Source organism: Ammospiza nelsoni, chromosome 1 (assembly GCF_027579445.1).
Source record: "Ammospiza nelsoni isolate bAmmNel1 chromosome 1, bAmmNel1.pri, whole genome shotgun sequence".
In the NCBI taxonomy this organism is placed as follows: domain Eukaryota; kingdom Metazoa; phylum Chordata; class Aves; order Passeriformes; family Passerellidae; genus Ammospiza; species Ammospiza nelsoni.
In genome coordinates, this window is record NC_080633.1 from 21,416,743 (window position 1) to 21,443,126 (window position 26,384).

Below are 26,384 nucleotides of genomic sequence, written 5' to 3' on the forward strand. Positions count from 1 at the left end.
AACCTTCACTGTCATTGTTTAATTTCTCTGCTTTAAAGGCAAAGTGAAATGGAAGCACCTTTGTACAGTATCAAAACCAATTATTTTTCCCCCTTTTTTTAAAAAAAAAGCAATTATTTTTTGTTGATGCTGTTGAGTCTAGGTAAAGCCTCAGAGCTCCAGAACGACTTATTTCTGAAGTCAAATGCAGGAAAATGAAGTTTTTTTTCCTGGGTTTGATGATGTCAGATTTTATCTGGCTATAGTCTAAGTTCAGTTGCCTTGGAACTGAAGACATCAGACTAGAGGACTTTTCATCTCAGTGGTAGAGCTGCTCTTCTGGTGATTGTGTTCTTATTAGTCAGGCTTGAATATCAAGGGCCCGTGAAATGTTGACTTTTACTGATTGTCCCAGTTATTACAACAGTTGTACCAAGAGAAACAAATGTATAAAGCTTACTTAGGCATTTGTTCACGAGCTTGTGACTGTCTCCAGAATCTTCTCTCATTTTGCTGTGTAAATTGCAATCCTATATTTATCTATATGGATAAGCACTCAGTAATGTTAAATGGTTGCTTATGGTTCAGGTACCTATGTGTCCTTTGTTTTAAAGACAGAGCTCTTTGTGGAGGCTGCTGGTCTGGCCTGCCCTTTAGTGATGATTTTCCTACAATACTCTTACAGACTTTCCATGGGCTTCTTTCCCTGTCCTCTTGTTCTGCATAGTAAGGTGGGGCAGGCAGTGCTTTGAGTGCTCAGATTTTGAATTTTGGGAGAAATTCACCATGGGTACACTGTTTACTCTTTTCTCCTTCCTGCCTTTCCTTCCTTCACAACCTGCAATTGCACAGTGAACTATGGTGATGCTTTTTTTTAAAAAAAACACTGAACTGTCTGATCTGATGGTGCCTTTGAGTGACTGCTTTCATTCTGCTAACAGGTTGTATTTGCCTTTGTTAAGTCATGAGCTTTTTCAAGGATTAGCTGAAACAGGTTACTGTATCAGTGAGTAAATCTCTCCATGTTGTATCTGATGCAGTAACAGAAATGTGAAGTGCAGAGGAGTAAGTGGACTGGCCCTTTACTCTTGAGCTTCTCTTGTTTATTTGTGACAGTGCACATGAATCAAGTTACTGGGGTGGAAAGAATAGCTTTCTTTTTTTTTTTCTTTTTTGTTTTTCAGCTGAAATAGATACAAGCTCTCAGTTGCCGTGTCCGTAAACTAACTTCTTTCTCTCTTCATTTGCAGTTACGCTGTCTCACATCACACAGCTGGTTCTGAGTCACAACAAGCTTACAAGTGAGTATTTTCCTGGGTTTGGACTTCCCTGCAGGCAGTTGAGTAACATTGAAAAGCTGACACTGCAAGTTTGATACAGAGTGCAATAACTCTATTAGAGTGGTGCTTCTTATTAGTACTTCATTAAAAGTAGAGAGATTGAGGATATGACTTAGCAGCCATTTTCAACTTGCCTTCCCAACTTCAATAGACACCTGCAATGTACAGAAAGATCTGTAGTTCTCAGATCACCAGTTAAGCCAGAAATCCATTTCCTACCATGTTGTAATCGTCACAGCAGTGTTGTTGTTGCTTCTCTGCCAGGGCTCCTCTCTGAATGCCACACCCCCTTTTATCCCAGCTACCTCCACAGGCTACAGCTGCTGCCCAATCAAGGACATCACAGCTGCAGCCCATTTACAATAACTAGGATTGGGGCAATACAATACAGAGATCACTGCCATACATTTATTTACAATACATATATTTAGCCAGGCCCCCACACTACCATGGCTCTGAAGTCCTTATGTTAAGGTGAGGACTTTTGAAATTTTTAACTGTCTCAGAAGCAACACAGTTTGCATTTTAGTGAATGGATAATGAATTTGACTGAAGCAAAGCAAGTTACAACTCCAGTGCATTACATATATAACCAAACATATATGAGCAGGGCCAACTGAATGTAAGCATCAGGCATGGTAAAAAAAGTAGCCTCTTTCTGTCCAAAAAATGGTTGTCTCTTGGTCATACTGCTCACACCACCTTCAGGTTGTGGATACTGCTTCCCTCAGTAAAGAAGTTCCTAAGTGAGATGTTGGTGAATAGCATGTCAAGAACAACATAAATATGAGACTTAACTTGGTAGGGGGAGATACCAGACTGACTTTTGCAAGACAAAAGTTTTTATGGGTTTGAGTTTTTTTCTTTGTTTGTTTTTGTGGTTTATCTACCAGTGTCTTGTGCAAGCATTCCTGCTTCTTGGTTGTTGAAATTCAAGCAGTGAATTTTGTCTCACCCCTGTTTCTGTGCATCTTCTAAAAAGAAGTGTTGGTCTTGTTGATGTTCTTTTTGTCTGCTCTCTGCATGTGCCAGTGGGTTTCTCTCTAAACCACTCCTCTTTTTGAAACTCAACTGGAGAGATGGAAAGGGAAGGGGAATGGAACCAATAAAGTTGGTGTGTGTTGACAAGAGGCATATTAGGGTGTTTGTGCTTTAGGGTGTATCCAAGAAAATCTTTACAAATTGAGATGGGTCTTAGGAAACACAAACAAATAATAAAACTTAGCCTGTTGAACTCTGCACTGCTTGCTGCATGAGCTGTAAGCTAGTATGTGTTATTTAAAACATGTGAATTAATGCAAAAGTGTCACTGCAATCTCTGAGCATTTGCAGAGGATTAAGCATGAAGAGAATATAAATATCCCTAGATTTTAGTGCATAAGCACTTCTCTGGATGCATTTTATTGGGTACTAATGTGTAGTTTAAAGAGTTTGTAGTAAATAAGATAAAATTATGGGCACTTAGTGACTGTGGCTGTGAGAGCTATGAATTAGTTGTTCAGGACCCTTCTTTTGGTAGTGTAGTGCCCTCTAGACTGCCATCTTGCTATTTGTTTTTATCCCATTGTAGTTTTCAAAGAAATCTCAATTTAATTACAAATGTGACCAACAGTTTCCAGCCATCTGGCGTATAAATGATGACTGATGGGTGATTTAATGGGCCAGTTAAGGGAGGAAAAATCCCAAGTGCATCACTGTTAAACATGCAGTTCTGTCCATGGCTTAGAAGGCCATGAAGTTACAAATAGCTTGAAGCTGGGACAACGATCTTTTGAGAAGGATTATGATGAATTTTCTCTGGGCATATTGCTGTCTGGCATCTGTTATCAGCCACTGGTGGAGCTGGGGCCACCCAGCTAGTGACTTCTGTGTGTTCCCTCAGGCACTACAAGGAGATGGGTGTCCCTGAACTTGAGCTGTTGAAAGCTAGGCAGTTCATTGTACCCAGCCACTGCAGCTTTCTCTGCAGCCTTTGTGGGGTTGCAGGCACCTTGAGATAGCAGTTCATTCTGCACAACTCAGCTCACCCAAGGCTGGGTACCTTAGTGCTGACAGGCAAGGCTTCTCTGGTGCTGTTTATTTGCTCTGCTATCTCTGAATGGCTGCTTACCTGGCACAAGCATGAAATGAGTTGGAAATGTTACTCTTGGTAAACTTCACTATTCTTTGAGATTTGTAAAATTCTTAGAACTTTTTGAAATCTCACACTTTCAGATTGCCAGTGAATCAGCTTTTCCACTTGGTGCCTTACAAATTTTCACATAGCTAAAGGATGATCTCAGCTGAGCACACAACTGACTGGGCAGGTAGCAGGGTGTCTGCCTTGCTCTGAGGAAGAGGAGCTAGGCTGAAGCTCCTGCATGGAGACTTGAATCTTGGCTGTCTCACATCTGAGCCTGGGGAGGGCATGTGCTTCAGCATGAGCTCCTCACTGAAAAGCTGAGTAACTAACCTATGTCCTGCCTGCAGACCTGACTGGGGAGGAAAGATACAGTAATAAGAAGTGTCCAAGAAAGATGTGTCCAGGTTGGCTTTAACTATTCAAGAAAAACCCAGAGTGTACCATTTGCTTAAAGCAGTTTTAGCTTTCAAAATACCAGTTTAAAGATTGCCATGACTGTAAGTTTGTGTTACATTAAATCTCACCCTTCAATTAATTGCTTTCTCCTAAAGTAGCTGTCAGATCAGCAGGCTGCAAGTACATGCCTTCTCTCAGCCAAGGGATTCTGTCAGCCTTTCTAATTGCTCTGTTTGGGTTTCTTTCATGGCAAGGTAAGACCCTTGCTTGTCCTAAGAAGTAATTCATCAAGTCTGAAACTTACTCTTCTTTCACAAATGGATGTAGACACTTAAATAGACAGCACACATTTTTAAAAGGCTAAATTTCAAGTTCATATTCTCATATCTGACACTGTTGACCTAATCTTTTAAGCTATGTAATTAATTGTCTTAGCAGATTGTTCTTAAAATGACTAGGAGCCTGATGGCAGTGACACTTGACATGCTACACTAAGGTCATATTAGCATCTTTTGCTAGTTTCCTGCCATTTAAATGAGTGTTCTGCTAGGTTTTTTTTTGGTGTTTAGAGTAAATATGTCTATCTGAAAGAATAAATAAATGTAAAACGTGGATATGCATATTTTAATGTAAATGTACTTTGTATTTTTGCCACAAAACTATTAAAACTGAGTAAAGTTTCATCAGCAAGTATGAGGACTGCTCAATTAAATCCACTATACTGCTCAGAATACTTCTGTTGCATGGATTTTAGAGTATTTCTAGTGTGCCATTTGTACTTCATTTACATGTCTAAATCATTCATTATCAGACATACTCAAGTCCACATTGATTTTTCTGGAGCATATTAGGCTGAATTTTTTTTCAGTTATCTGGTGCTGTGCTAATGGAGGAGTCTTGAACTGGCTTTTTCTGCTCTGGGTGACTACTGAAACAGTGGAGTCTGTCCTTTGCTGCATGGTGAGAGCTACTTGTGCTTCAAAATCAGAAGCAAAACTCTCAGGGAAGCCAAATAGTTGTGATTCTGCAGTCTTGTTGAACCAGGTGCTGCATAAGTGACAAAGCTGGGATGATTCCTCTGCAGGATCTCTGACAATCCAGTAGAAAGCAGAAGGAGAAAGTGAATATTTGTGCTTTTTCTTGGCATAATGTAGACATAAGGGCCAGTGTCTCTATTTGTTATACTGGGTGTTTTTTGTTCCATCATTTAGTAATTTTAAAGCCTTCTGTCCAGTATACAGCTGAGAAGCAAAATTCAAGATAGTCTTAGCCTGTAAAGGTTGTCTGATCCTAACCCAGGTGTCTTTTGAACCCATTGGCTACCATCAGAGTAAATGCAATAGAAGTTCTAACAAATGTTTTTTAAATTGGTGGAAATGAGTGGCTGAACATAGGTATCTGTCCTTCAGTGTGGTGGATTAATTCAGGTAGATGTGACCAGGTTGTTTTTGCTCATGTCACATGATGCTAGCTGAGGGACATACAGATCCACCTCCTGCTCAAGAGGATAATTTATGAATAGTGGTAGGGAATTAGGGTATCTCTGCTAGAGGGGCAGAGGGGGAGTTTGAGGCACAGGACATACTGTTGTGGAAATCACATTTGATCAGTTTGGTCAGCTACCAATATTGTTTCTGCATCATCTGTGCAACAGTAGTAATTTTTGGGTATTTATGCTTCTGTTTTGGGTATTTCTAGGGCTGCTTCACTCAAGTTCAGGTGGAATGTCACTGAAAGTTTGCAGCAGTCTTGGCCACTTGCTCATCTGGTGCCTCTGTGCAGGAGGAAAGAGACCTTCAGGTGTTGCTGTAGATCTGCCTGTTCTGCAGGGGCAGCTGCCATGGTTCCTGTGACATTGCTGCTCTCTGCTTCATGCTGGGATAGCAGTGCCAGTCGTGTGTCAAGGAATTTGTCATAAAAATTCTTGAAATCAAACTTAGAGCTATTTTGTTCAGAGCCCTTCAGCTGGAGTTCCTGTTTAAATAATGATTTTGGGGAACAGGCTGGAATTGCAGAGATTCTGAGAACCCAGGTCAGGGAGAAGAAGGGTTATATATCCCCAGGCTTGTCTGTTTTGAATCTGGATCTTGCCCCATATCGTGCCAAGCACAATGAGGTGGAGCTCTGGGACACAGGGTAAAATAGATCACCTGAGTCAGGATGAGGATTTTATTCAGAGCTGATGGTAAGGTTTGTCTATCACATGTCTTGAGGGCTCAGGGGGTTTTGGCGTTTTATTTATTTATTTACTTACTTTATTTGTAAATTGATTGTACTGGTACAACAAATGGATACCTTTGACTGGAAAAAACTACCTTTGCAGGCTGAAGTCAGCAGTTAGGTTAGGTTTCATTTTTGGTCCCCTTGTGCCCCACTAGATTTGTGAATGAGAAAGAATTGGTGTAGAACTAGCAACAGAAAAAACTCAGTTTCATAAAGAATATGCTCTATTAGAGCATAAAAATGTGGCTTAAGCCTTGTCTGCTTTTTCTTAGCAGAGCAGCTTTTGTGTACTATTTTGCCATAAAGTATGAAGGGATACGGAACCTTATGGAATTTAATTAGGTCAGCTAGCTCAAGGTATTCTCCAGCCACTTAGAACGTATACAGAATTTCACATCCTAGTATAGGATGGGAAATCCTTCCTTGGCATGCTGATGAAGTTTTGACAATTAAAATTAATGTATTATATTGTGAATAGGAAGTGTGTTTGAAGAGGTTTCAGATGCTCATTTTGTCTGTTATCACAGCCAGAAGGGCACAGAGGGGAAGATGTGACTGGAAAGCAGGCTGGAATATTAAAGGTTACTTCAGCATTGGCATCAGGTGTCATCAGTATGTGTACAACTCTTACACTGCCACCCTGTTTTGTTTTCATTTATTTTGGGATGTGCACTAAGTCTTTGACTTGTAACTGCTATGACAGTTATTTGTCTTGGCTGCCAGTGGTGGTTAATTAACATTGCAATCATTTGAAGAAATCAATGCAGAGATTCTGTGTCTGCGGGTACCGGAGTGTTCCCGCTGCCGGTGCCGTACCGTGCTCTGTGCTTTGCCCAGTAGAGGTCACTCTTTGAGCACATTTAGCATCTTTTCCCGGGAAGCCGCTGGTGTTCCTGGCAGCGGGCTGCTATTCATCCCGCCTGCTCGCTGATGGTGCTCAGCGACTTCGTTTTGCTCTTCTCCTCAGTCTCCTTAACCTCAGGTGGTCCTGTGCTCACTGGCTTCATATATTCATGTGCTGTGTGTAAATGATCTCAGAATTTTCCTGCTATTCATAGCTCACTCCTGATGGTTTCTATATCCTTTTGTTCTGGTGCTCTGATTCCTTATCCAGTATTATCAAATGATTAAATAATGAGAGATCAGGAGCAACTATTTTTTACTCAAACCTCTTCTGTGTTACCTGATGTCATGTTCTCTGTCCTCCTCTACCGTTCTTCTGATGTGCTGTCCTATACTGTTCTGTGATCTTTTCACTGCTTCTCCCTTGATTCTCATGTAATCCTTTAGTCATCTTTGGTCCCTTCCTTTTTGTGGGGTGATCCATTAGTTTTTTGCTGCTGGTTCCCATTTCCAGACCTGAATTTTGTTTGAGTTCACTATGTGCTCGTGTCAGAATGGCTGTGTCTCATTGATCATTGTTCTTTTGACAGCCATGTGGTCACCCTTTATCATCACTGTACATTTTGCTTTCTTTCAGCAGAGCAGTTCAAAACTTTTTTTTTCTGCTCACACGACTTACTGCTTCTTTGCTCTGCCATCTCCTAAATTGTTTTTCTCTCTGTGTGTGACCTGCACAAAAGCTTGTCCTTTTGTGGCTGTTAACCCTCTTGACTGTGTCCTTGATCTTTTTTAGCATGCTGCTAAAATCTCTTGGTTTAATTTTTACATTAGGATGTCTCCTTTCTGAGTCACCTTTCTGGCTGTAGTCTGTACCTGGATCTATTGGAGGTAGTCCAGAGACATCAACACTGCATCTGCCTGTCCTGAATTCCTTCCCAGTCTGGCTGCTTTGTGTTCTCCAGTCTGCTGAAATGTGTGATGGTGTCTCCCACTGGTATTGTCTGACACGTTGCATCTTGCCTGGTATCAGGTTATTTATATTACTAATTTGCTGACTTCTGGAAGGAATCAGATGACCTCTGTGTACTCTTTAGTCTTTGTTATTTCTTGTGTTCTCCTCTACTATGCTTCTGCCTCTGCTTCCTCCTGGTAAGTCATTCCATGCTGTTGTCCTGACACAATATAACAATGGGGCAGGCAGCGTCTGCAGGGTGAGACCAGGGCTGTGTCCAAAGCACAGGACTTGTGCCTGAGAGTGTCTGTCAGCTGTGTGTGGGAGAGATGCTTTAAGCTAGCTGTAAGCCTTTCATTTTTTTGGTATGTTTTGATTTGGTCTAACTTCCCATTTCTGATGCAGGGACCTCTAATGGGAAATACCTTCCTGAATGCAGTACACAGGAGGATGTGAAAAGGAGATCCCTATACATATGCCTTACTACATTTGTGACATCTGGGTTCTACTCAAATGTGTTGATTAAATACCTTGTTAGCTTTTTCTTTTCTTCCTAAAAAAACCCCCAAACCTTTGGTTCTGAGAAAATACAGATGGTAGAGCATTTTAATCTTAAATGTATATAATATCAACTTTGCTTCTTAGAAAATTTGGGGAAATGAAACAGAATAATGTGTGAAAGAGTTATGTGCTGCAATGGTATAAGGATACATGGAGAAAGTGCCCAATTTATGCACAAATTAAATTGTGAAAGTTTGTGCTGTATGGCACCAAAGTCAGTTTTGCCATAAGTAAAGCAACACTAGACACAAATCACTTGTCTTGATAATTCTTCAGATACTTTTTTCTTCTTTTACTAAAAGACACCTGCAAGCATATTAAGTCCTTTTTTGAATTCTCAACATTTTCCAACATGTTACTACAAATTACTTGTGTCTTCATCTAAGCCCAGTGGCTTAAAATAGTCCTAATTTTTTTTGTGGAATCCCCATATAATTCACCATGTTTATATTCTCCATATAAATCCTCTTGCCACATACAGACTATTTTGCAGTTGGCATTTTCAAAGGAAGTGAACATTGCAAAAGTGAACTCACCTCATTAAAAACATTAATTTTGTATTACAGAATTTACTGTCTAACAAGCCAAGTGGAATTTTTTGGCTTCTAATATGGAAGGACTGAGACAAGAAGGTATATTTGGTGTAGATTGAGGGGAAACTGGATTTAATTTTGTACTTGGTTTTGTACTCTTATTTTTTATGTGTTCTTTCAGTAGTCAGGTGCATTGAAGTGGATAACTACGCAGCATTTCCCTTCAGACTGCTCACCCTCTGGCCTCTTAACTTTTTACATTCCTGTGGCATAACCTTTGGGGTGAAATCATTCCCTGATCTTGATGTGATGATGGCAGATGTGGTGACTGGTTGCTGCCAGCATTATCTCCTGTAGCTGGAAATGAAATGTACAGTCAGCTGAAGCCTGGGTAAGCTAACAGAGGGGCACAGGGAGGACTCTGTGCCATACAGGCCTAAGAGGTGGCTTTAAGTGCTGGGTGTGGGGAGCTCAAACTAGGAAGGAGCTTAATTCATTCCCAGTTCTGAGAACTGGAGCAAGAAACACATGTGCTGACTCTGCTTTTGAGCAGTGAACTTTTTTACTGCAGCCTCTTCTGTGAGTGTGTTTAGAGGAAGGCTGGTGTCCCCACCTAGCAGTGTCAGCACAGCAGTCTGCAGTGCTGAATAGGGAAACACTCAGTTGATCCAAACTGCAGTGAGAAATAGTCCTATGTGTGTTTCTAAAAACATTTCAGTGCTGTAAAAAGTTTAAACTCCAAATACTAGCTAATAAGGCAAACTGAAATCATGAAAATTTTTTTAGACACACTGAAAGGAGAGTTTTGTAAATAAGCACTGCTGGGCACACAGGTAGATGGACACTTGAGTAAGAGGCTGAAGTCATCTTCAACTTTTGAGGGTAATCTATAGTAATTGTTCAAGGGCTTGTGTGCAGGACATCTTTGGTTAGTTCCTTTTGTAAACTGCAGAAAACAAGTTGAATAGACTGAAGTAAAGAGAATATTGAGGAAGGGAAAAGTGAACTTACTGAACAAACTTCAGACGGGTTGCTTTATCTAAAGCCAGCAACTGTGCAGTCGTGAGAAACTATGAAGAGATCATGCTTAAACAGTTCAAACACCTGGAAGAGACTCACTGGCAAATACTGTTTGCATTTGATGGAAGCCTAATATTAAATCTCAATACTATCAACTAAAGTTCCTTCGTCCTGCAGAAGTTATTTCTCTTAACCATCTGCTATTGAAATATCAAGACACACAGATGATCTGACCTGCAATAAGGGTACATAGCCTGCATTCTTCAACTTTGTGGATGGTGTACCTCATAGGGTTTTTTTTCTCATGACTTAAATATAAGACAGCAAGTGTGTGGGCTGAACTGTGCACTTCTCACAAAGCAGTTATTGAAGATGAAGATGCTGTGGTTGACCACAGTAATTTGAAAAGCTTGGCTAACACTTTGTTCTCTTCAAAATTATTTGCAGAAATGAAGTACTTGTTTATATCCACGTTTTTATACGTATCCTTATTCACACCATTCTCTAATACTGTTAAAAATGCTAAAAAGCATCAGATTTTTGTGAGCATTTTGGTGTGGTTTCAGTTCTTTGCAGTTAGGTGATGTATTTTCAACATAGTAATCCCTTCCTAACCTCAGCCCCTGGCTTCTAGGATTTCTCTCCAAATTCTGACATCCTAAGCTCTCTTCTCAGAAAAGAACAGATTTATCCTTTCTCTTCACTAGATGTCACTTGATTCCCAGTGTCTTCTCAGTCTTTCTTGTGCTCACTGCTCTTCTCCTTAGACTCTAGCTTCTAAATGAATACTGTTTATTGACAAATTGAGCTATAGTATAATTTAAACATGTTCATAAGAACAGTTTCATATCTGAGGTTCTTCTGTGGATAATTGAAATAAAAAATCCCTGCTGGTTTCTGGAAGGAGCTGAAGATTAAGGAGACAAGTTTGTTTTTAATGTTTTCAGTGGGAGGAAGATTAATATCCATCTTTGGAAGAGTGAAGGGAGGGCAAAAGGGGAAACTTGAACTACATAGTGTGTAAATTAAGTACTGTATGCTTCAGTTGGGATCAGGATTCTCTCCAGTTAGCTGCCAAATATGATATCAGCATGCCTCTGAATATTTAAAATGAAAACTGTTGTGTTCTCCCTCTGCTAATTCCTCTTTCATTTTGGTGAAGCTGATTGCTTCTCTTTCTGTGTAACAGAACCCTTGTCAAATTAATCTAAACATGACTCTAGCTCTGTGAGTACAGTTATACTGGATGCACAGAGTGCATTATATATTTAGTATTCTAAATTCTTCCTCCCCCATGAAATGTGAGTAACATTTCATGTCTTTATGACCTTTACGCTAAGGGATCCTTACTCATGAAAGCTTCCTGTTGATGCTAACTGGATTAGCAAGTCCACAGAACTGAGTTTATTATGTTGTAGAGCCCTCAGGTTTTACTTCAGTCTTAAAAAGTGGGTTCTTGCTCTTGGCAAGAAATCTCTGCTTGGGATCCACAATGGACTGATGGGACTCTGAAAGGTCTGCCTTGAGTTCTCTTTACCTTGTATGACTCTTGACCAGCTTTCCAGTGGAACAGTTTAATGAGAAACTGGCATAGTTGCATAAATCTCTCTTCTGTCAGGTACTGCTATTTTAATAGCTCTTTTGGATAAATATTCCCTTAGAACCTGTAAAGGTTTGGAGTACTACTGAACATCATGTTCCTAGGTACTGCAAAATTACTTCATTAAGTAAAGAAACATTCTGAAAAAGCTAGGGATTCTGCAGCTGATCGCATTCTAAGGATGTGATTGCCAAAGAAATTAATCTTACTTTAAAAAATTAACATTCTTATTTCTCAATGATGTCTGATTCAAAAAACATTGACTTGAGTTGGAGGCTTTCTATAGCCTTTGGGGTCATATTTATTGAGGAGATTGCAAGCCAATTCATGCACAATTTTTTGCATAATCAGGTGTTACAGATAGCACTTTCCAAGCAGCAATGGGACAATGTTTATTTTGGATATTCAGTGTTAAGGGTTAAATGAACTGAAATGTTTAATGCAGTTTCTGTACTGTGTGTTCTTCTCATGGCGACTTATATTTTTACTAAATCATTTCACTTATTCAGTTGAGTAGTCTATTGACCCTTCTAGTTGTTGTTTTTTTTTTTTTTTTTCATCTGAAGTTCCTTATTTAAAACGTTTTTTATTTTAGTTTCAAACTGTAAAGGAAATTTTGATACACATCTTTTTTACTGAGAAATGTTTAATTTAGTGTCTTTACTAAACAAACAAAAAAAAAGGCAGATTTCATCTTTTGGATAAAAAGAAGTAGAAACTTAATTTTGCAGACACCTGAGTTTGTTTACTTTTGAAGTTGTAAGGATTGCTGTTGTTTCCCAGGGATTCACAGATGTTTAAGAGAAATAATCTTGGTGACCATTTTCAGAAATAATGACTTTTTGAAGCCTTTGCATTTTCAGCTGCCACTACAGGAGGAATTCTATTGAGACCTGTGTGAATGGCAAAAGAGTTACTGAGTGGAACTAGAGGGAAAGTAATGAACTTTTTCTTCTTTTCTGTTTCCTGTGTTCTTCATCCTTTGTCAGAGGTTGGGTATAGAAAAGGAGCTGGGTTTGCATGTCAGTTCTAGGTAGTGGTATGAGAACCTCTTGACTTCCTGCTTTATGGGAAGGGGTTGCATCTGAGACAGGTGATTCCAGGCTGCTGTCACTGATCTGGATGTTTCTAGTGAGTTTCTCTGCAGGATCCAGCTGTCCTGGATGAAAGATCCTTTTAATGCAGTGCCTGCTCTCCAGCTGAGGGCAACATCAGACCTTTAGTAAAGATCATGTCTGGTGTTGGCTTCTGGCTCTCATGCTGAAAGAGAGCTTAAGGCTCAGATCCAAGATACTCTAAATGTGGAGTTACATAGTCATTGAATAGTAGAATTTAATCTTTCTTATCTGTATTTTGGAAATAGTTTTGTTACCTTTTAAACAGCTGGTGGTTGTATAGGAATAAAATGTAATAATTTGCCTTGAGTAAACTTGATGAGAACTTGATGTTTTAGTGGCTAAAGGATTGCCACTAACTTCAGGGCAAAAAGAGCATAAATGCTTTGAAGTATAACAAGTTGCCAATCCTTATTTCCAGAAACATGAACAAAGTCCTCTAAATCCTTGTGGGCAGCCTATAGACCCTGTCTTTCACTGTCAACCAACCCTTGAAATCAAGGTGAAGCCTACAGCTGTCATAGGGAATCACTGTATGCAGTTGCCAGCGTTGAACAAGGGGAAGCTGTTCCTGGTCTTGTGAAGTGAAACTTCACATGAATGGGGCTTCATGACGTGACTGAAGCTTCACAGGAGAACGCAAAGGCGCTGGGCTGCCAAATTTTCCTGGTGTTTGCTGAGGGGGAGTTGTTAATGACACTGGGCAGCAGATGGTCTCAGGAGAGTTGTTAAGACACTGCCGATCGTACTGTAAACACGTGGGTGAACAGAACCAGGATGCTGACAGTTCACTCTCACAGCTCATCGTGACAAGGAGACTCGAGTGGAATTCAGCATTGCCAGAACATGAATGTCTTGAGATTTGGCAGTCAGCAGGCTGCCAAGTGTATCTGGGAAGAGTTTTGCAACATAGTAGTGGAATGGTAGTCGGGTGGTGTGAAGTTCAAAACAGAGAGCACGATATGCCTGGTCAGCCTTGCTTCACTGCCAGTGGTCTTTGGACCTGAAGCTACTGATCCTGTGCAGTTTAGCTACAAGATCAGTACAGGACTTAAATTCAGTCTTCTAATTTTCGTTGAATACAAGATAGCATTTATTTGTATTAAAAATGTATTTGAATTGTTGAACCAGAAAATAAACTATTAGAAAAAAAGTCCTCTCTTCCCTACCACAAGCCTGGTGTTGACCTACTCTTCTCTTCTTCCTTCTCACAAAATACCTCCAGGCAAACCAAAAAGTACAAGTTGTGGACTGGGGCTTTTCATTTTGATTTAACAGGGTAGGACACAAAAGCATTTCATTTAAATCCTTTGCTAAATATTTTGTCTTTTTCTCATCTCAGCCTGCTTACCAATGCAGATTTTAGTATATCTTGAAGAAAACAATGATATAAAGTATCCTAAGTGTCATTCACAACATGAAATACAGTATGTGGGGATTAAACAGATATATCAGGAGACAGTGTTATATCTGTATTGGTCTTCTATTATTAAAGTTTTGACTAAACTAAAACCCATATTTTCTAGTACTTTTGATTCCTAGTCTTCATAAATGCAGTATCTGAGAAGATCAGAAACATGATTTGCCTGTCTGTTGCATCTCATCAAAGTCAAATTATGAAGTCTAATTTCTGAAAGGAAAATATTTTAATACCGGTAATTACTTTTCTGGTGAAATATTGAGGCTGGAAACAGCTGAATGATGCCAATTAAAATCCTCAGTTAACTTCTGTTAGGGAATAATTTAAAATAATAGTAGTAGTGAAATACCCTTTAGTTTGTGAACACACATAATTCTCGCTATCATTGAATGACAGGTAAGTAAGGACCAGTTAGAAAATACCTCTAAGGGAGGTCTTCTAAATGCTCAGATTTGCCTTAATGACTTTTATATAAAAGTCTGCTAAAAACCTCCTGCAATGAATATGGCCCTCAACAGTAATATTTATGCAGTGTAATTAGAGTCTTTGTTAGGCATCCCATTATTGTTCACATTGTAATTAGACTTATAATCTAGTAAATGTGACATACTGCAATGTTCTGCTTTGTAAACATTATTGACTCCATTTTAAGACTGAGATTGCCTCATACCAACAAATAAAAAAAAAATCATGGCCTCATAAAACCTTCTAATTATTTAGATGAGCACTTTGTGGATTCCTGAGGCAAAGTTGAGACTGAACCAAGGTGAATATTGAGCACAGGTGCAAGGTTCAGTGCAGGTGACTTGCCAACCCCCTTTACACCTCAGCTGGCTGCTTAAATCTCACTCAGTTTAAGGGGAGAAGAGATGCAAATCTGAATAGGTTTTTAACCTCATTAGCACAGTCATTCATGTTGTGTTTCTGCCTTATAGTTCATGTTTCTAGGTAGTAACAAGCAGCTGTTGATCTGTTGGTAATGTATGAGTATTGTAGCCATGTATGAGTATTGATCAGTTAGTTTATCACTCATGGGAGGTAACTGAAAGTGGACTTGGGTAAACAGTTCTTTTAAGGCTGATTTTGTTTTGTTTTGTTTTTTTTTGTTTTGGTTTTTTTTTTTTTTTTTTTTTTTTTTTTTTTTTTTTTTTTTTTTGTAAATTTTGTTGTCTCTTAAATGACCAAGAATTTGGATACTAAATTGTTTAAGCAATAATCAGATAGGGCCATAGCTGAAAATGAGGGATTATTTTATGTTTGTTGTTAAGGTCCTTTAGTACAACTGCTGTCCTGTAACTACTTGTATCATTAATGTTTTCTCCACTCAAATAATGTCATGATCCAAGTCTCTCAGGCTCTGCTCTTTAGAGACCTCTGTGTGCTACATGAATTGAGAGGACAGCCTGCTTCTCTTAGTCTGTAAGAGCACTTGTCCTTGTCTCTCACTCTGCAGTGGTCTTTGTTAGTCAAAATATTTTACAGTTACGGTAGTAATTTTTGAAGAGTACAAAATGAGTGCTCTCAGCATTGAGAACAGGAGGCTTTTTGCATATAAACTTTGCTTTTATTGGAATAATGGGATGCTTTCTGTGCTGCAGCCACTGTACAAACAGTGCAAACACCAGGTGCTGGTAAAGCATCTGTAGTCTGGGTAGCTTGCCCTAATTGCAGTCTCTCACTGTGAAAACTTTCCACAGCTGTGCCAGCAAACATCGCAGACCTGAGAAACATAGAAGTGCTCAACTTTTTCAACAACCAGATTGAGGAGCTGCCTACACAGATAAGCAGCCTTCAGAAGCTCAAACACCTGAACCTTGGGTGCGTATCTTAATGCAAAACTTTTGCTGTAATAAAGGTGCTACCAAATGTTGTCGCAACTGAACCTGTAACTTCTTATTTTTTGATAGTAAAGTTTGTTATTGGAAGTGGTTTTGAGGCTAATCTGGGAATTACAGCTTCAGAGTTTTCAAGTAATGTCCTGGATAAACAGAAATGTAAATGGTCAAGCACTTACTCTGGTATACTGATAACCATTTAAGGACAGCAGCAACTCATATTCAATAAATATTCATCAAATACTGAAGTCAAACTGAACAATTACTGACTTTTACTTCTGTAGTAACTACCTCTTAATTCTGTGGTTACTGCATAAGAATCAAGCTCTGTTCTGATTTAAAGAAACATCCATGTTAATTTAGGACTTCAATTCCAAATGTTTGAATTTGTGTTTATAGACATTTCAGTTTGTATTAAACCTGTAAAAGGAGCAGCATGTATTAGGTGTGGTGTCCATTTAGTTCAAAGAGCTGGTATTGACTGAATTTGTGCCAGGGGTGTTTATATTAAGTGTTCAGATTCTGTATTCTGATAGAGCTGGTGATACTTTATAATAACTACAGTTGTGGAGGGCTTTCTTGAATTATTAAGAAAACAAATGTGAAGCATAAGACCTTCTTAAAATTAAATGGGCATATTGAAGTGTAACTATGGAGGAAAGCAGTGGTAGGCCTAAGCTTTAGCATTACAGGCTTCTCATAGAAAGAATGTTTGTATTTTATAAATTCAATTTCTGAACGCCCTAAACTGAGCATTTTTTACTCTTCAAAATACCAGATGATTTTGGCTAAGCTCTGTATATTCTGCTTTAGTTACTTTAATGAAGTGCTGATAATTGAATTGCATCTTGAACTGTTGGAGTGCCGATAGACATTTTAATGATGATCTGTCTTCCCTGGTCTTTTTTTTTTTTTTGGTCACAGTAGATCTCTAGCTGTCCTTAATATCTGTTTCAATCTCTGAATTGCTTTTCAGAGCAAATATTAATTAAGAATCCTGATTCTTTATATTTTAAGGGTTAGAACCATATTTTTGGAACAGCATATAGAAGTGTTGCAGTATATGAAGGAAGAAGTTGTGCACTTCCTATGGATTAAAGCAGCAACCATTGTTAATATAGGTCAAATGCTAGTCTGCATTAATGAAAAAAAAATGTCATGCAAAAGACCTCTTGGTGTTTGGAACAACAGACATTCAGGTCTGGAACCACATTTGCCATCTTCATGTATCATGTGGCCTAAAATCTTAGAGATTAAACACTCTTCCATCTTAATCCCCTCCTTACACGTGGTCTTCTAGGCACAGGATTCACCACCCAATCTTAGCTTTGCTTTGGACATCCTTGGAGTCAGTGACAAGGAAACATTTTTGCTCTGGTAGGTTTATCAGGAGACAGCCTAGAAACCCTCTTGTCATCTGCAGTGTGTGTGTTAGAGGGCTTCAGAAGAGCCCCTTAGGGGAGAGGGGCTTGAATAAGAGCAGAGATTATTTTTGGGAGGGCTTTGGCATGGAAGGGTCAAGTGGTATGGAAAGAGAAAAGGTGTACTGCTGCACAGAAAGCTTAAAATGTGACATTTGGAAGGTAGGTGAGGCACAAGCTCAGTGTTTGAACTTCTGCAGGGATGAATAGTGCTGGGCAGCAACTTTGAGCTGGTTCTCTTTCCCTGTCAAAGAATAGATACCATTCTGCCTCTTGTCAGTAGGGAGAACATTTTTTCCCTCTCTCTTCCTTGCAAAAGGCAAGGCTGTTAGGGCAGCTTGGTTAAAATCCCTTTTCAGGAGTAGAAAACAAGCTGCTGTCTTTAGTTCTGTTTTATATAAAGACCAGTTCTTAAAACAGTGACACTTCTGCAGTAGCAATAGTAGAGAATGCTTTTCTGTGTTTTAATTGCTGATAAGCAATATGAGTTGTATGCCCATAATGGGACTCCTTACTGGGGATGAGGAGGAAGAAGGATTTTGTCTAGATTTAGCTACAGAGAGCTGATCTCTACAGGTTCTTGTTTTGTTGGGACTGGCTTATGCAAAAGGGGTAAGGGAGAGTGAGGTTATTTCCTAAGTTTGTGAAAGAAATGGTATATGTGCTTCTCCTGACCTTGCTCACATGCTTATATGATCTTTCTTATTTTTGCTTGTGCAACTTTGTCAGTACATTGACTAGAGTTTTTATAGTTTCAAGTGTCAGATATTCATACATTCACATAACATCTCCTCTTGACTTCAGTGACTGTTGCTTATCCCTTTTACATCAAAAGAGAATCAAATTCAGAGTATGTTTAGGGACATCTGAAAGGTCATGTTTGTTTCCAGTCTTCACGTAAGAAAAAAATCCTGTTCTTGACAGTAGCTACCTGTTCAGGCTCTCTCTGAAGATGCTTCTCTTTTCTGTTCTGCTTTCAAACCTGAGTGACAACTGAAGCAAGATCCATACACACCAGATATATACTTGCTGTACATGCTGTAGGGACAGTACGAATAAGAAGCTGGTAGGTAGTTTTTTTTCTGTTTATGTGATAAACATGCATACATGAACAGTTCATACACAGTTAGATTCTGTGAAGATATCTCCAGCCATGTGCCTGCCTTCATTGTTGCAGCAGCTCAAGAGATTCCCTAGGTCACCCTGTTCAAGCTCTTGGAGTCAGAGAAAAGTTACCTTTCTCTATCTTGTCTGATCCAGGTTATCAGAGAAATCTCTTCTTTCTGTTACATGTCTTCATGCTGTCCTGTCTGTTACTAAACCCTCTGCTGTCCTAAACCCTCTGAAGACTGGCTGATTGAGCTATATTTAGATTAAGCTTTATCAGTCACAGGACTGGCATTTTATTTACTTCATGCTCCTTGTGCATCAAAAGTTCTGTAGTGACACAGATTTGCTGTTCTTAGGAAGAGGTTTGAGCAGCAGTTATCAATGAACATAAATACTGTGCACTTGAGATATTCCCCTTTGTGTTTGGTATCATGGTAAAGAGTTACATGGCAGAATGAAAAATGCTCAATATGATGTGCAAAAGGGTAATTTGTAGTTTAGCTAGAAATCATCTACCAAGGACCAGCTTTCTCCATGGAATGCTGTTAAAGCTGAGCATGGCCTTGTGACACCTCTCTCCCTTGTGCTTTATGTTTCAGGTGTGGCTGCTAGTTGACATAACAGACAGGATTCCTTGAGAGTGCATAAGTTTATAAGTTTTGAGTATATTTATGGGAATGAGAGGTTATAAAAAGGTCTGCATTGCAAAAGACTTGCTCAGTATCTAGGAGCATCAAAGCCTTTTCAAAACAAGAGGAAATCTTGGCATATATTAATTTTTTTAAGGAAAAAAAAGGGAAAAAAACAAACAAAAACCTTGTGACCTGTATTATTTCTGTTAGGTGAAGTGAATACTGATGTCATATTCTTTTTTTCCTTTTACTTACAGCATGAACAGGTTAAACACCTTGCCAAGGGGATTTGGCTCTCTACCAGCACTCGAAGTTCTTGACTTGACTTACAACAACTTAAATGAAAATTCCCTACCAGGAAACTTCTTCTATCTGAGTAAGAAACTTTTCTAAAAACTCTACAAATCTTCAGGATATGGTGCTTTGCTCTTTGCAGTTGAAATTTATTTGATGCAGACAAAAATACAAAAACAGAGTTTTTTTCCCCCAATATTTATGTTTTCTTTTAATATATCTTGAATATTTCTGCATAGCATGGCAATATTTATCACTGATATATATTGTTATCTGACACCTTTGGGCACGAGCAGACTTGCTTAGTAATGGCATATTAGTTTTCTTCTCAGTAATACTTACTTGGGTCCCATACTCAGTTAAAACATCATGGAGGGTTGCAAGCCTCAGGGGAAACTAAACCATTTTGCAACACAAGTGTTGTTTGTTGAGTCTGAAAAAAAATGTATTCTTGATAGATCATTACTAAAATAGTTTTAACAGCATGTGGGTGTTGAGGTGTCCAGTACGTTAAAACATATGCCAGGGTTACAAAGCTTGGCAGAGGAATGGTAGAGCTAAGCTGACCTTTGCATATGTTAAAAATACATACCCAGAGGGTTGACAGAAAGGTATTGTAATGCATATGTGCAAAAGGGCTGCATTATGGTTGCCTAAGCAACTTGAATTCTGGCACTTTCTGGATTTCAGTGATTCTGCTTTTCCGTGTGCTGTGCTGAAGTGGCTTCAGGATCAGTGCATTCAGCATCAAAGTGACAGGCAAGGGGAGAGGAGGAGTGCTGCTCTCTGAGGGATGTTGTGATTGTAACCTGGCACAGGGAAGTCTTTAAGTCAGCATTATTAAAAATGGTCACATTTAGTGAAACGAGAAGAGGAGGAGTGAACTACGTAAGACAAATGGGATCTCCTCTGGTGGGAAGGAGAGGTTTTGCTGATCTGACCACCTTCTCTCCTGCTGCACCTGACAGTTCTTTGTGAGTCTCCATTTTAATTCCTTTTTCCAACTGTCATGTATGCTTGTTCAGTAATAGCAAGCTGCATAGTAGTTTTTTTGATTAATTTCATTGAGACTTGGCATGAAAATTATGAATTACACCATTAGAGTCTTCTGTATTTCATTTCAGATCTCTTTCCCAGTGTGGTTTGTATAGAGCTTAACATAGCTGTATATTTGTTGAAAAAACTCAGAAATTTTTTAATGTCTGTTTAGGATGCAAATTGATGTCGTAAATAAGAATCAGGGGTAATAAAGAGTAATGACTGTATTCTCATATCTGAGCATTCAGGCTGTTTGCCAGAATCTGCCAGAGTCTACTGTTGCAGAAATTGTTAATTGTGCTAGTCCTTTTGAATATAGATGTTTTCCTGAACTCACCAACAATATAATAAGCCAGTAAATCTAAGTTTGACCTGCTTGTTATTATTGTGAGCCCTGGGTATGTCAAAGGCTTTTCACCAAGTCAGGGTTATTAATCAAACCTGACTCCTTTTTATTGATTAGACCTCAAATGGTTGGGTTATATGCCACCCTGTTTATATATTGCTATTTAATTTGCAGCCACCCTTCGTGCACTCTATCTAAGTGACAACGATTTTGAAATGCTGCCGCCAGATATTGGGAAGCTCACAAAGTTGCAGATAGTAAGTAATTTATCTAAATTCTTGGAAAATCAATTCACTTTTGCAACACTTGTAGGAATGGAATCCAGTCAATTTGAGGAGTAGTAGGGTAGGTTTGCAGGAATAGACCACTACACCTGGAACTGTTTCTTGTTTACCAGAAGACACTTGTAAATAAATTGGAAGAATTGAGCATTCAGGAGAAAGCTGGGGGCAGAGGGAGTAGAGCTCTCTTTTGGGCTGCTTTATGGTAACTGAAAAACATTCTGACTGAATTTATATTTGCTCTTAGCTGAGTCTTAGAGACAATGACCTGGTATCACTGCCTAAAGAAATTGGTGAGCTCACCCAGCTTAAGGAACTGCATATCCAGGGAAATCGTCTCACTGTGCTGCCCCCAGAACTGGGTAAGATTATGGATGATCATTTATTTATTTGACTAATAATGATGATGATGCACTGTATTTCCGCTGAAATGATTATGCTTAAGTCATCCTATATGCTAATATTTACTTTCCCCTGAGAAAAACTCACTTTTACACTCCTCCACTGCACTCCTGGATATGCAGGAGGAGCCAGAAGATGACATATGTTTTGTTTTATTATTTTATTACATGTTGCATTTTTCTTGTGTATCAGTACACCTGGTTGCCAGTTTGTATGTAGCACCATACTTTATATAATGTATCATAAATACTGGGTCAGCAAACCCATTCTTATCTTTCACTGGGTTTTGATAACACTATTTAGATTAGCCAAAATTATATTAAGCAAAAATGACAATAGCATGAGTGGCTTCTTAGTGACTGTGCCTATACAAAGGAGAAGGTTGATCAACTAGAGTGAAATATAGCTAAATAGGAGGATTTTTTTGTTTTTCAATTTGATAGCTTTTCTTAGGTATCTGACAGCTCTTTAACTTAAAGCAATGGAGCTGGTTGATGTAATTTGAATTTGTGATACTGTACGTTTGAATACTATGAAATAGGAGTTCTTTGAAACTTAAGTATTGATTCTGCTGAATTTGCATTGCAGTACTCTGTTTTATGTGAGGGGCATGATTCCTGTTTGCCCCAAGCCAGAAACTGGTTTCTAATCTTAAAATTTTAAAAAATATTTTCATTGGTAATAATGTAATTTTGTCAATTACCTCTGTTTTGAAAGCTTTTAGGGAAGCTTCTCTGTTTCTGCTGGTACCTTCCACGGAATACTTCCCAAAACTCAGAAGGATAGGGACAGAAATTAGCATGATAAAATAAAATTACTTGTTTTCATAAGAACTTGCTTTGACCCATTGACCTTTTACATTAATGTTCATTAATGTACTTTAATGTGACAGTATGCAAGGAATACTTTTTGTTTATAGAGCAATGTGCTTTTTTTCTGTGAATTGGGGAAGGTATTTGACTCTTATTTGTTTGTCCAGTATGGGGTTTTTTGACTTTTCCCCATACCATTAGTGGGCTAGTGGATGGAAGTTGCTCTCTTTTCTTCCATTTCAGATGTTTATCTCTTGACACAGGTATACCTTCCTTAGGTTTTGGTCAAAGTCGTAGTTATTTATCAGTTCTTGCAACAGCAACATTCAAAAGCATGTAGTGTCTGTAAATATACTTTTCTGTAGCTTCCTAAATTATAGCTTTTGGGTTTTTTTCAGAATGTGGAAGATGAATAGTGCACTGAGTCTAACCACCTTCTTTGGCTAATTAAATTAATATTCTAAACATGCTGCTGCCTTACAAGCATAGCAAAAAATTCCCATTAAATGATTTTACTATCAAAATCCATCCCAAATGGAAATGTTTGAAATAAAATTCTCAATATTTATTTCTGTATTAACCTGCAAAATTCAGGATGGCTAAGGGAAATTTTTTCCTCTAAGCATTTATTTGCATTTTAGAACAATATCACAGTCTGATAAAAAAAGGACTTGTCATTCTGCCCCAGCTGATAAAGGTGAGGTTCACTGACACAGCTAAGTCCTTGTTACCTCTGTTCTATATTACTCAAAAGGTTTTTGTAAATTCTACTCTTCTTTTCATGTATTAATTGATCAATGTTTCATTATGCAGTCTTACTTAAGATCCTCATTTGTGATCAGTTGCCATAATTTCTGTTGTGATCTATGCCATGGATAATTCTAGAATCATCTCAAATTTTTAAAATAGATTTTGGCGTATATTTACAGAGAACGTTACACTGAAGTCTACATTTGTAATTTGTGCAACTTGCAGGCATATTTACTGTGGAAAACAATGTTCTGCTTGTTTATTAAACATCTGGGCACACGTTAGGGACTGGGACGCCAGACTAGGGTTTGGAAGGGTTGTTTGAGATCTGGGAACAGGCCATAGGCAAGAGTGAATCTCTGCACTCCTGGATTCCCTTCTGTAAGCCAGGAGAGTTTAGAGAAGCACCCCTTTGGAGACAATTTTAGTCTGCCAGTGAAAGGTGACATGAGAGGGTTACAACCTACTGCATGGACTGGTAATGCCATACTCACCATCTGAGGGAGAATGAACTTTGTCTGCTGTCCGAGTTCTCCCTCCTAAATTTTTAAAATTGAATTATAATGTACTCAGAACTATCCAAATACTTCTTGGTGTGCATTTTGGATAAATAGCTTTTCAATGAGCTGGTCCTATTTGCATTAATTGGAGCTGCTCCTGTTCCTTTCAAAGTAAACAATCTTTTCTCTCTCATTATCACTTTCATAATTAAAGGTGCTGAAGGCTTTTGACTGGCTTAGTTCAGGCTCTGGTGGACAGCAGTGAGTCACTGGATTTTCATTTACCACGGAGATGGGCACAATTGAATGATGAGAAGGATGTATGTGTTACATTAAACTGTTCTTTAAAGGTGATGTAAATAAGTGCAGAAGAAGGAATGAAGAATAGGGTATGAAAAAGGCCACAGACAGGCCTTGGGGTCACAACTTTGGAGTGGAGATACCAATAAATAATCTCCTACAGTCTGCCTGTAACGTCACCTGATGTGATTGAGGTGGCACCAGTACAGGACTGGGGGAGTTTGCTATTATCTTCCGTTGTGTTTAGCAGAGAATTCCTACTGCTAATTTAAGAAAAATATTCCTGCCCAGGAGGAGATGAAAGGACTGAAAGACTGCATTGGTCCCTGGGTGAGGTGCCTTTCTGTAAATACAGTACATGTGAGTGATGAGTACAGGAAATGGCCGGGAGTAGGTGGGTGGAATTCGCAGCTTGTTTTTATCATTTGTCTCTCAAAACCCCATTCATGAGAAATGGTGGTGGGCAGTCATATATAAACTTTAAAGAGGCGCTGGCATTTTTTTCCCCAGCATTTAAAAGGTTATGTGCTGCATTGCAAGACAAATAAATCATGATTCACTGCAACAGCAGAGTTGCAGTCAGTTATATAAATTGCCAAGGAGGCACTAAATCTGTCGCTTTGTGTGTTCTGACCATTTAACAATAGGAATGGTTTGGAAAGAAAGTAAACTAGAAACAAGAACCATATAAAATGGTAGGTGCAATTAGTCACATCAGTGATGGTGTTTTAAGTTCAATGTTTGTTCATCTGGGTGGACCCATATGTGCCACATAAAAGGTTTTCTCAGGAGAATCAGGAGTGTAAGAGGAGTATATTGTGCAGAGTACTCACCAAGATGTACCTAAATAACCACCCAGAGAATGTAACTAGCTTATCTGTATATTTGCATTTCTGATGTGAAAACAAATTTTGTGATTTTTAAAGCCCACATTCTGATGTTGCCTGGATGGCCTACCCTGCTGTTTACACACACATGCACACTTGTGGTTTGGTCCTATTTATGCATATGGAAGAACAGTGATTTCTAAGAATACATTCCCAGTTACCATCCTCCTTTTGCAAAACTGAATTTGGCATCAACGGCTCATAAGTTGCTGTTCAATACTGTTCTAGTTTAGCAAATACTTTCCTCAGGTAACGAGAGACACTATCAAAATTATAATGTTAGTCCATACTGGAAAAGTAGAAAATTCAAGCCTTGTTAAAAAAAAATCTTAAAGGCCTAAGTAGTCATATTCCTTTTTAGGGCACATGAAACATTTTGTAAATTTAATTTGTGTATCAGAATAACCAAGTAATTATTTCTAAATTTTTGGTTTTGAACAGCTAAGTTATCTTCTGTGAATAAAGGATTGGCTTTAAATACAAAGTTCAAGGAATTGTGCTAAAAGCCTCAATATTTCCATCACAGGAAGACCTTTTAAAATTTAGGCTTTTGAAATTAGTCTAGAATTTTATATTACGCAAAGTAGTAGCTGCAGTTGTTTGTTCAAGTAAATATTAATTGAAATAGCCATTTACTCAGGTAATTATAACAGGCCTATGCAAACATAAGAATCACTTACTTTACAAAAGATATTTCTTTTCCAAATGTTGGAAACTTTCCACTAGTTGATGTAAATGCCAAACTTTTCTTATTTAGTATAAACTGTTACTGCACCCTGCCTGTGTCCCAGCACAGCACTGGTCACACCTGCAATACAGGTCATTTATTGGTGCTTGTTGGAAGCCAGAGCACTGGGGCTCTTTGGACAGCAGATCTGAGTGCTGGAACAACTAATTGACACCTTACCATTTCAAGAAAAGATATGTTTCTGATTTTGAAACTAAGGTAAAGGTGGATAAGCAAAATAACATGTTTTCTGGAACTGCTTATGTAGCAGTTATCAGTCAAGAAACAATAAAAAACATGTAAGTAACAAGATAGGTTATGGAGAGATTATTTATGTAGAAAAGCTTCTCTGAAAATCTGTGCATATTCTAATTGTGTTACTCATTTAAGATTTAAGTAAAAAAAAAAGCCCAAAACTACACCCTACACCCTACCACTTGTTATGTAGTTAGAAACCAGGCTGAATGCAAAGTACTTGATGGACACTGCTGTAATTCTTGCCAAACTTTCCAAGATTCACATTTGATCTTGCATCAGTTTTTAAAATATGTAAGTTCCACAGTCACTTCTCAGATAAGTATAGTGTGTTGGGAGGTTCTCCTCGTGTTGACTGTACTCTGATTCTAAGTACCATCAACATAATAATGATGTTTCTGTCAGTAGATACTTGATCTGTTGTGTCAGAGCTGTAGTAGGTAAGAGTACTGTAATTAGAGCCAGTCTGAGCAAATGTTACATTTGTTGTAATATTTGGTTCATTTTATGTGTCTCATAGTACGTGAAGGTGGTTTTGCTCTTCTGAGTACTTGGCAACCTGTGTTTGAATGGGAGTTTCAAAGGTGCAAGGCAAAAGCAATACAGTGAGTCTTTCTTCAAGTCATTTTTTTAAATTAACTAGATTTTGGTCTGATAGGGACCCTTCAAAGAGAGAATGCTCTGTTGAAT

General features: G+C 38.6%; 1 protein-coding gene across 1 annotated transcript in view; it reads left to right on the forward strand.

Annotated features, from left to right (window-relative positions):
• Positions 1 to 26,384, forward strand: part of RSU1 (Ras suppressor protein 1) — a 102,664-nt gene that overhangs the window by 6,110 nt on the left and 70,170 nt on the right. Inside the window, exons 3-7 of the mRNA XM_059474099.1 lie at positions 1,230 to 1,280; positions 15,802 to 15,922; positions 19,360 to 19,478; positions 20,955 to 21,037; positions 21,309 to 21,423. Of these exons, the coding sequence (XP_059330082.1) occupies positions 1,230 to 1,280; positions 15,802 to 15,922; positions 19,360 to 19,478; positions 20,955 to 21,037; positions 21,309 to 21,423 (489 nt within the window). The remainder of the gene's footprint in view (positions 1 to 1,229; positions 1,281 to 15,801; positions 15,923 to 19,359; positions 19,479 to 20,954; positions 21,038 to 21,308; positions 21,424 to 26,384) is intronic.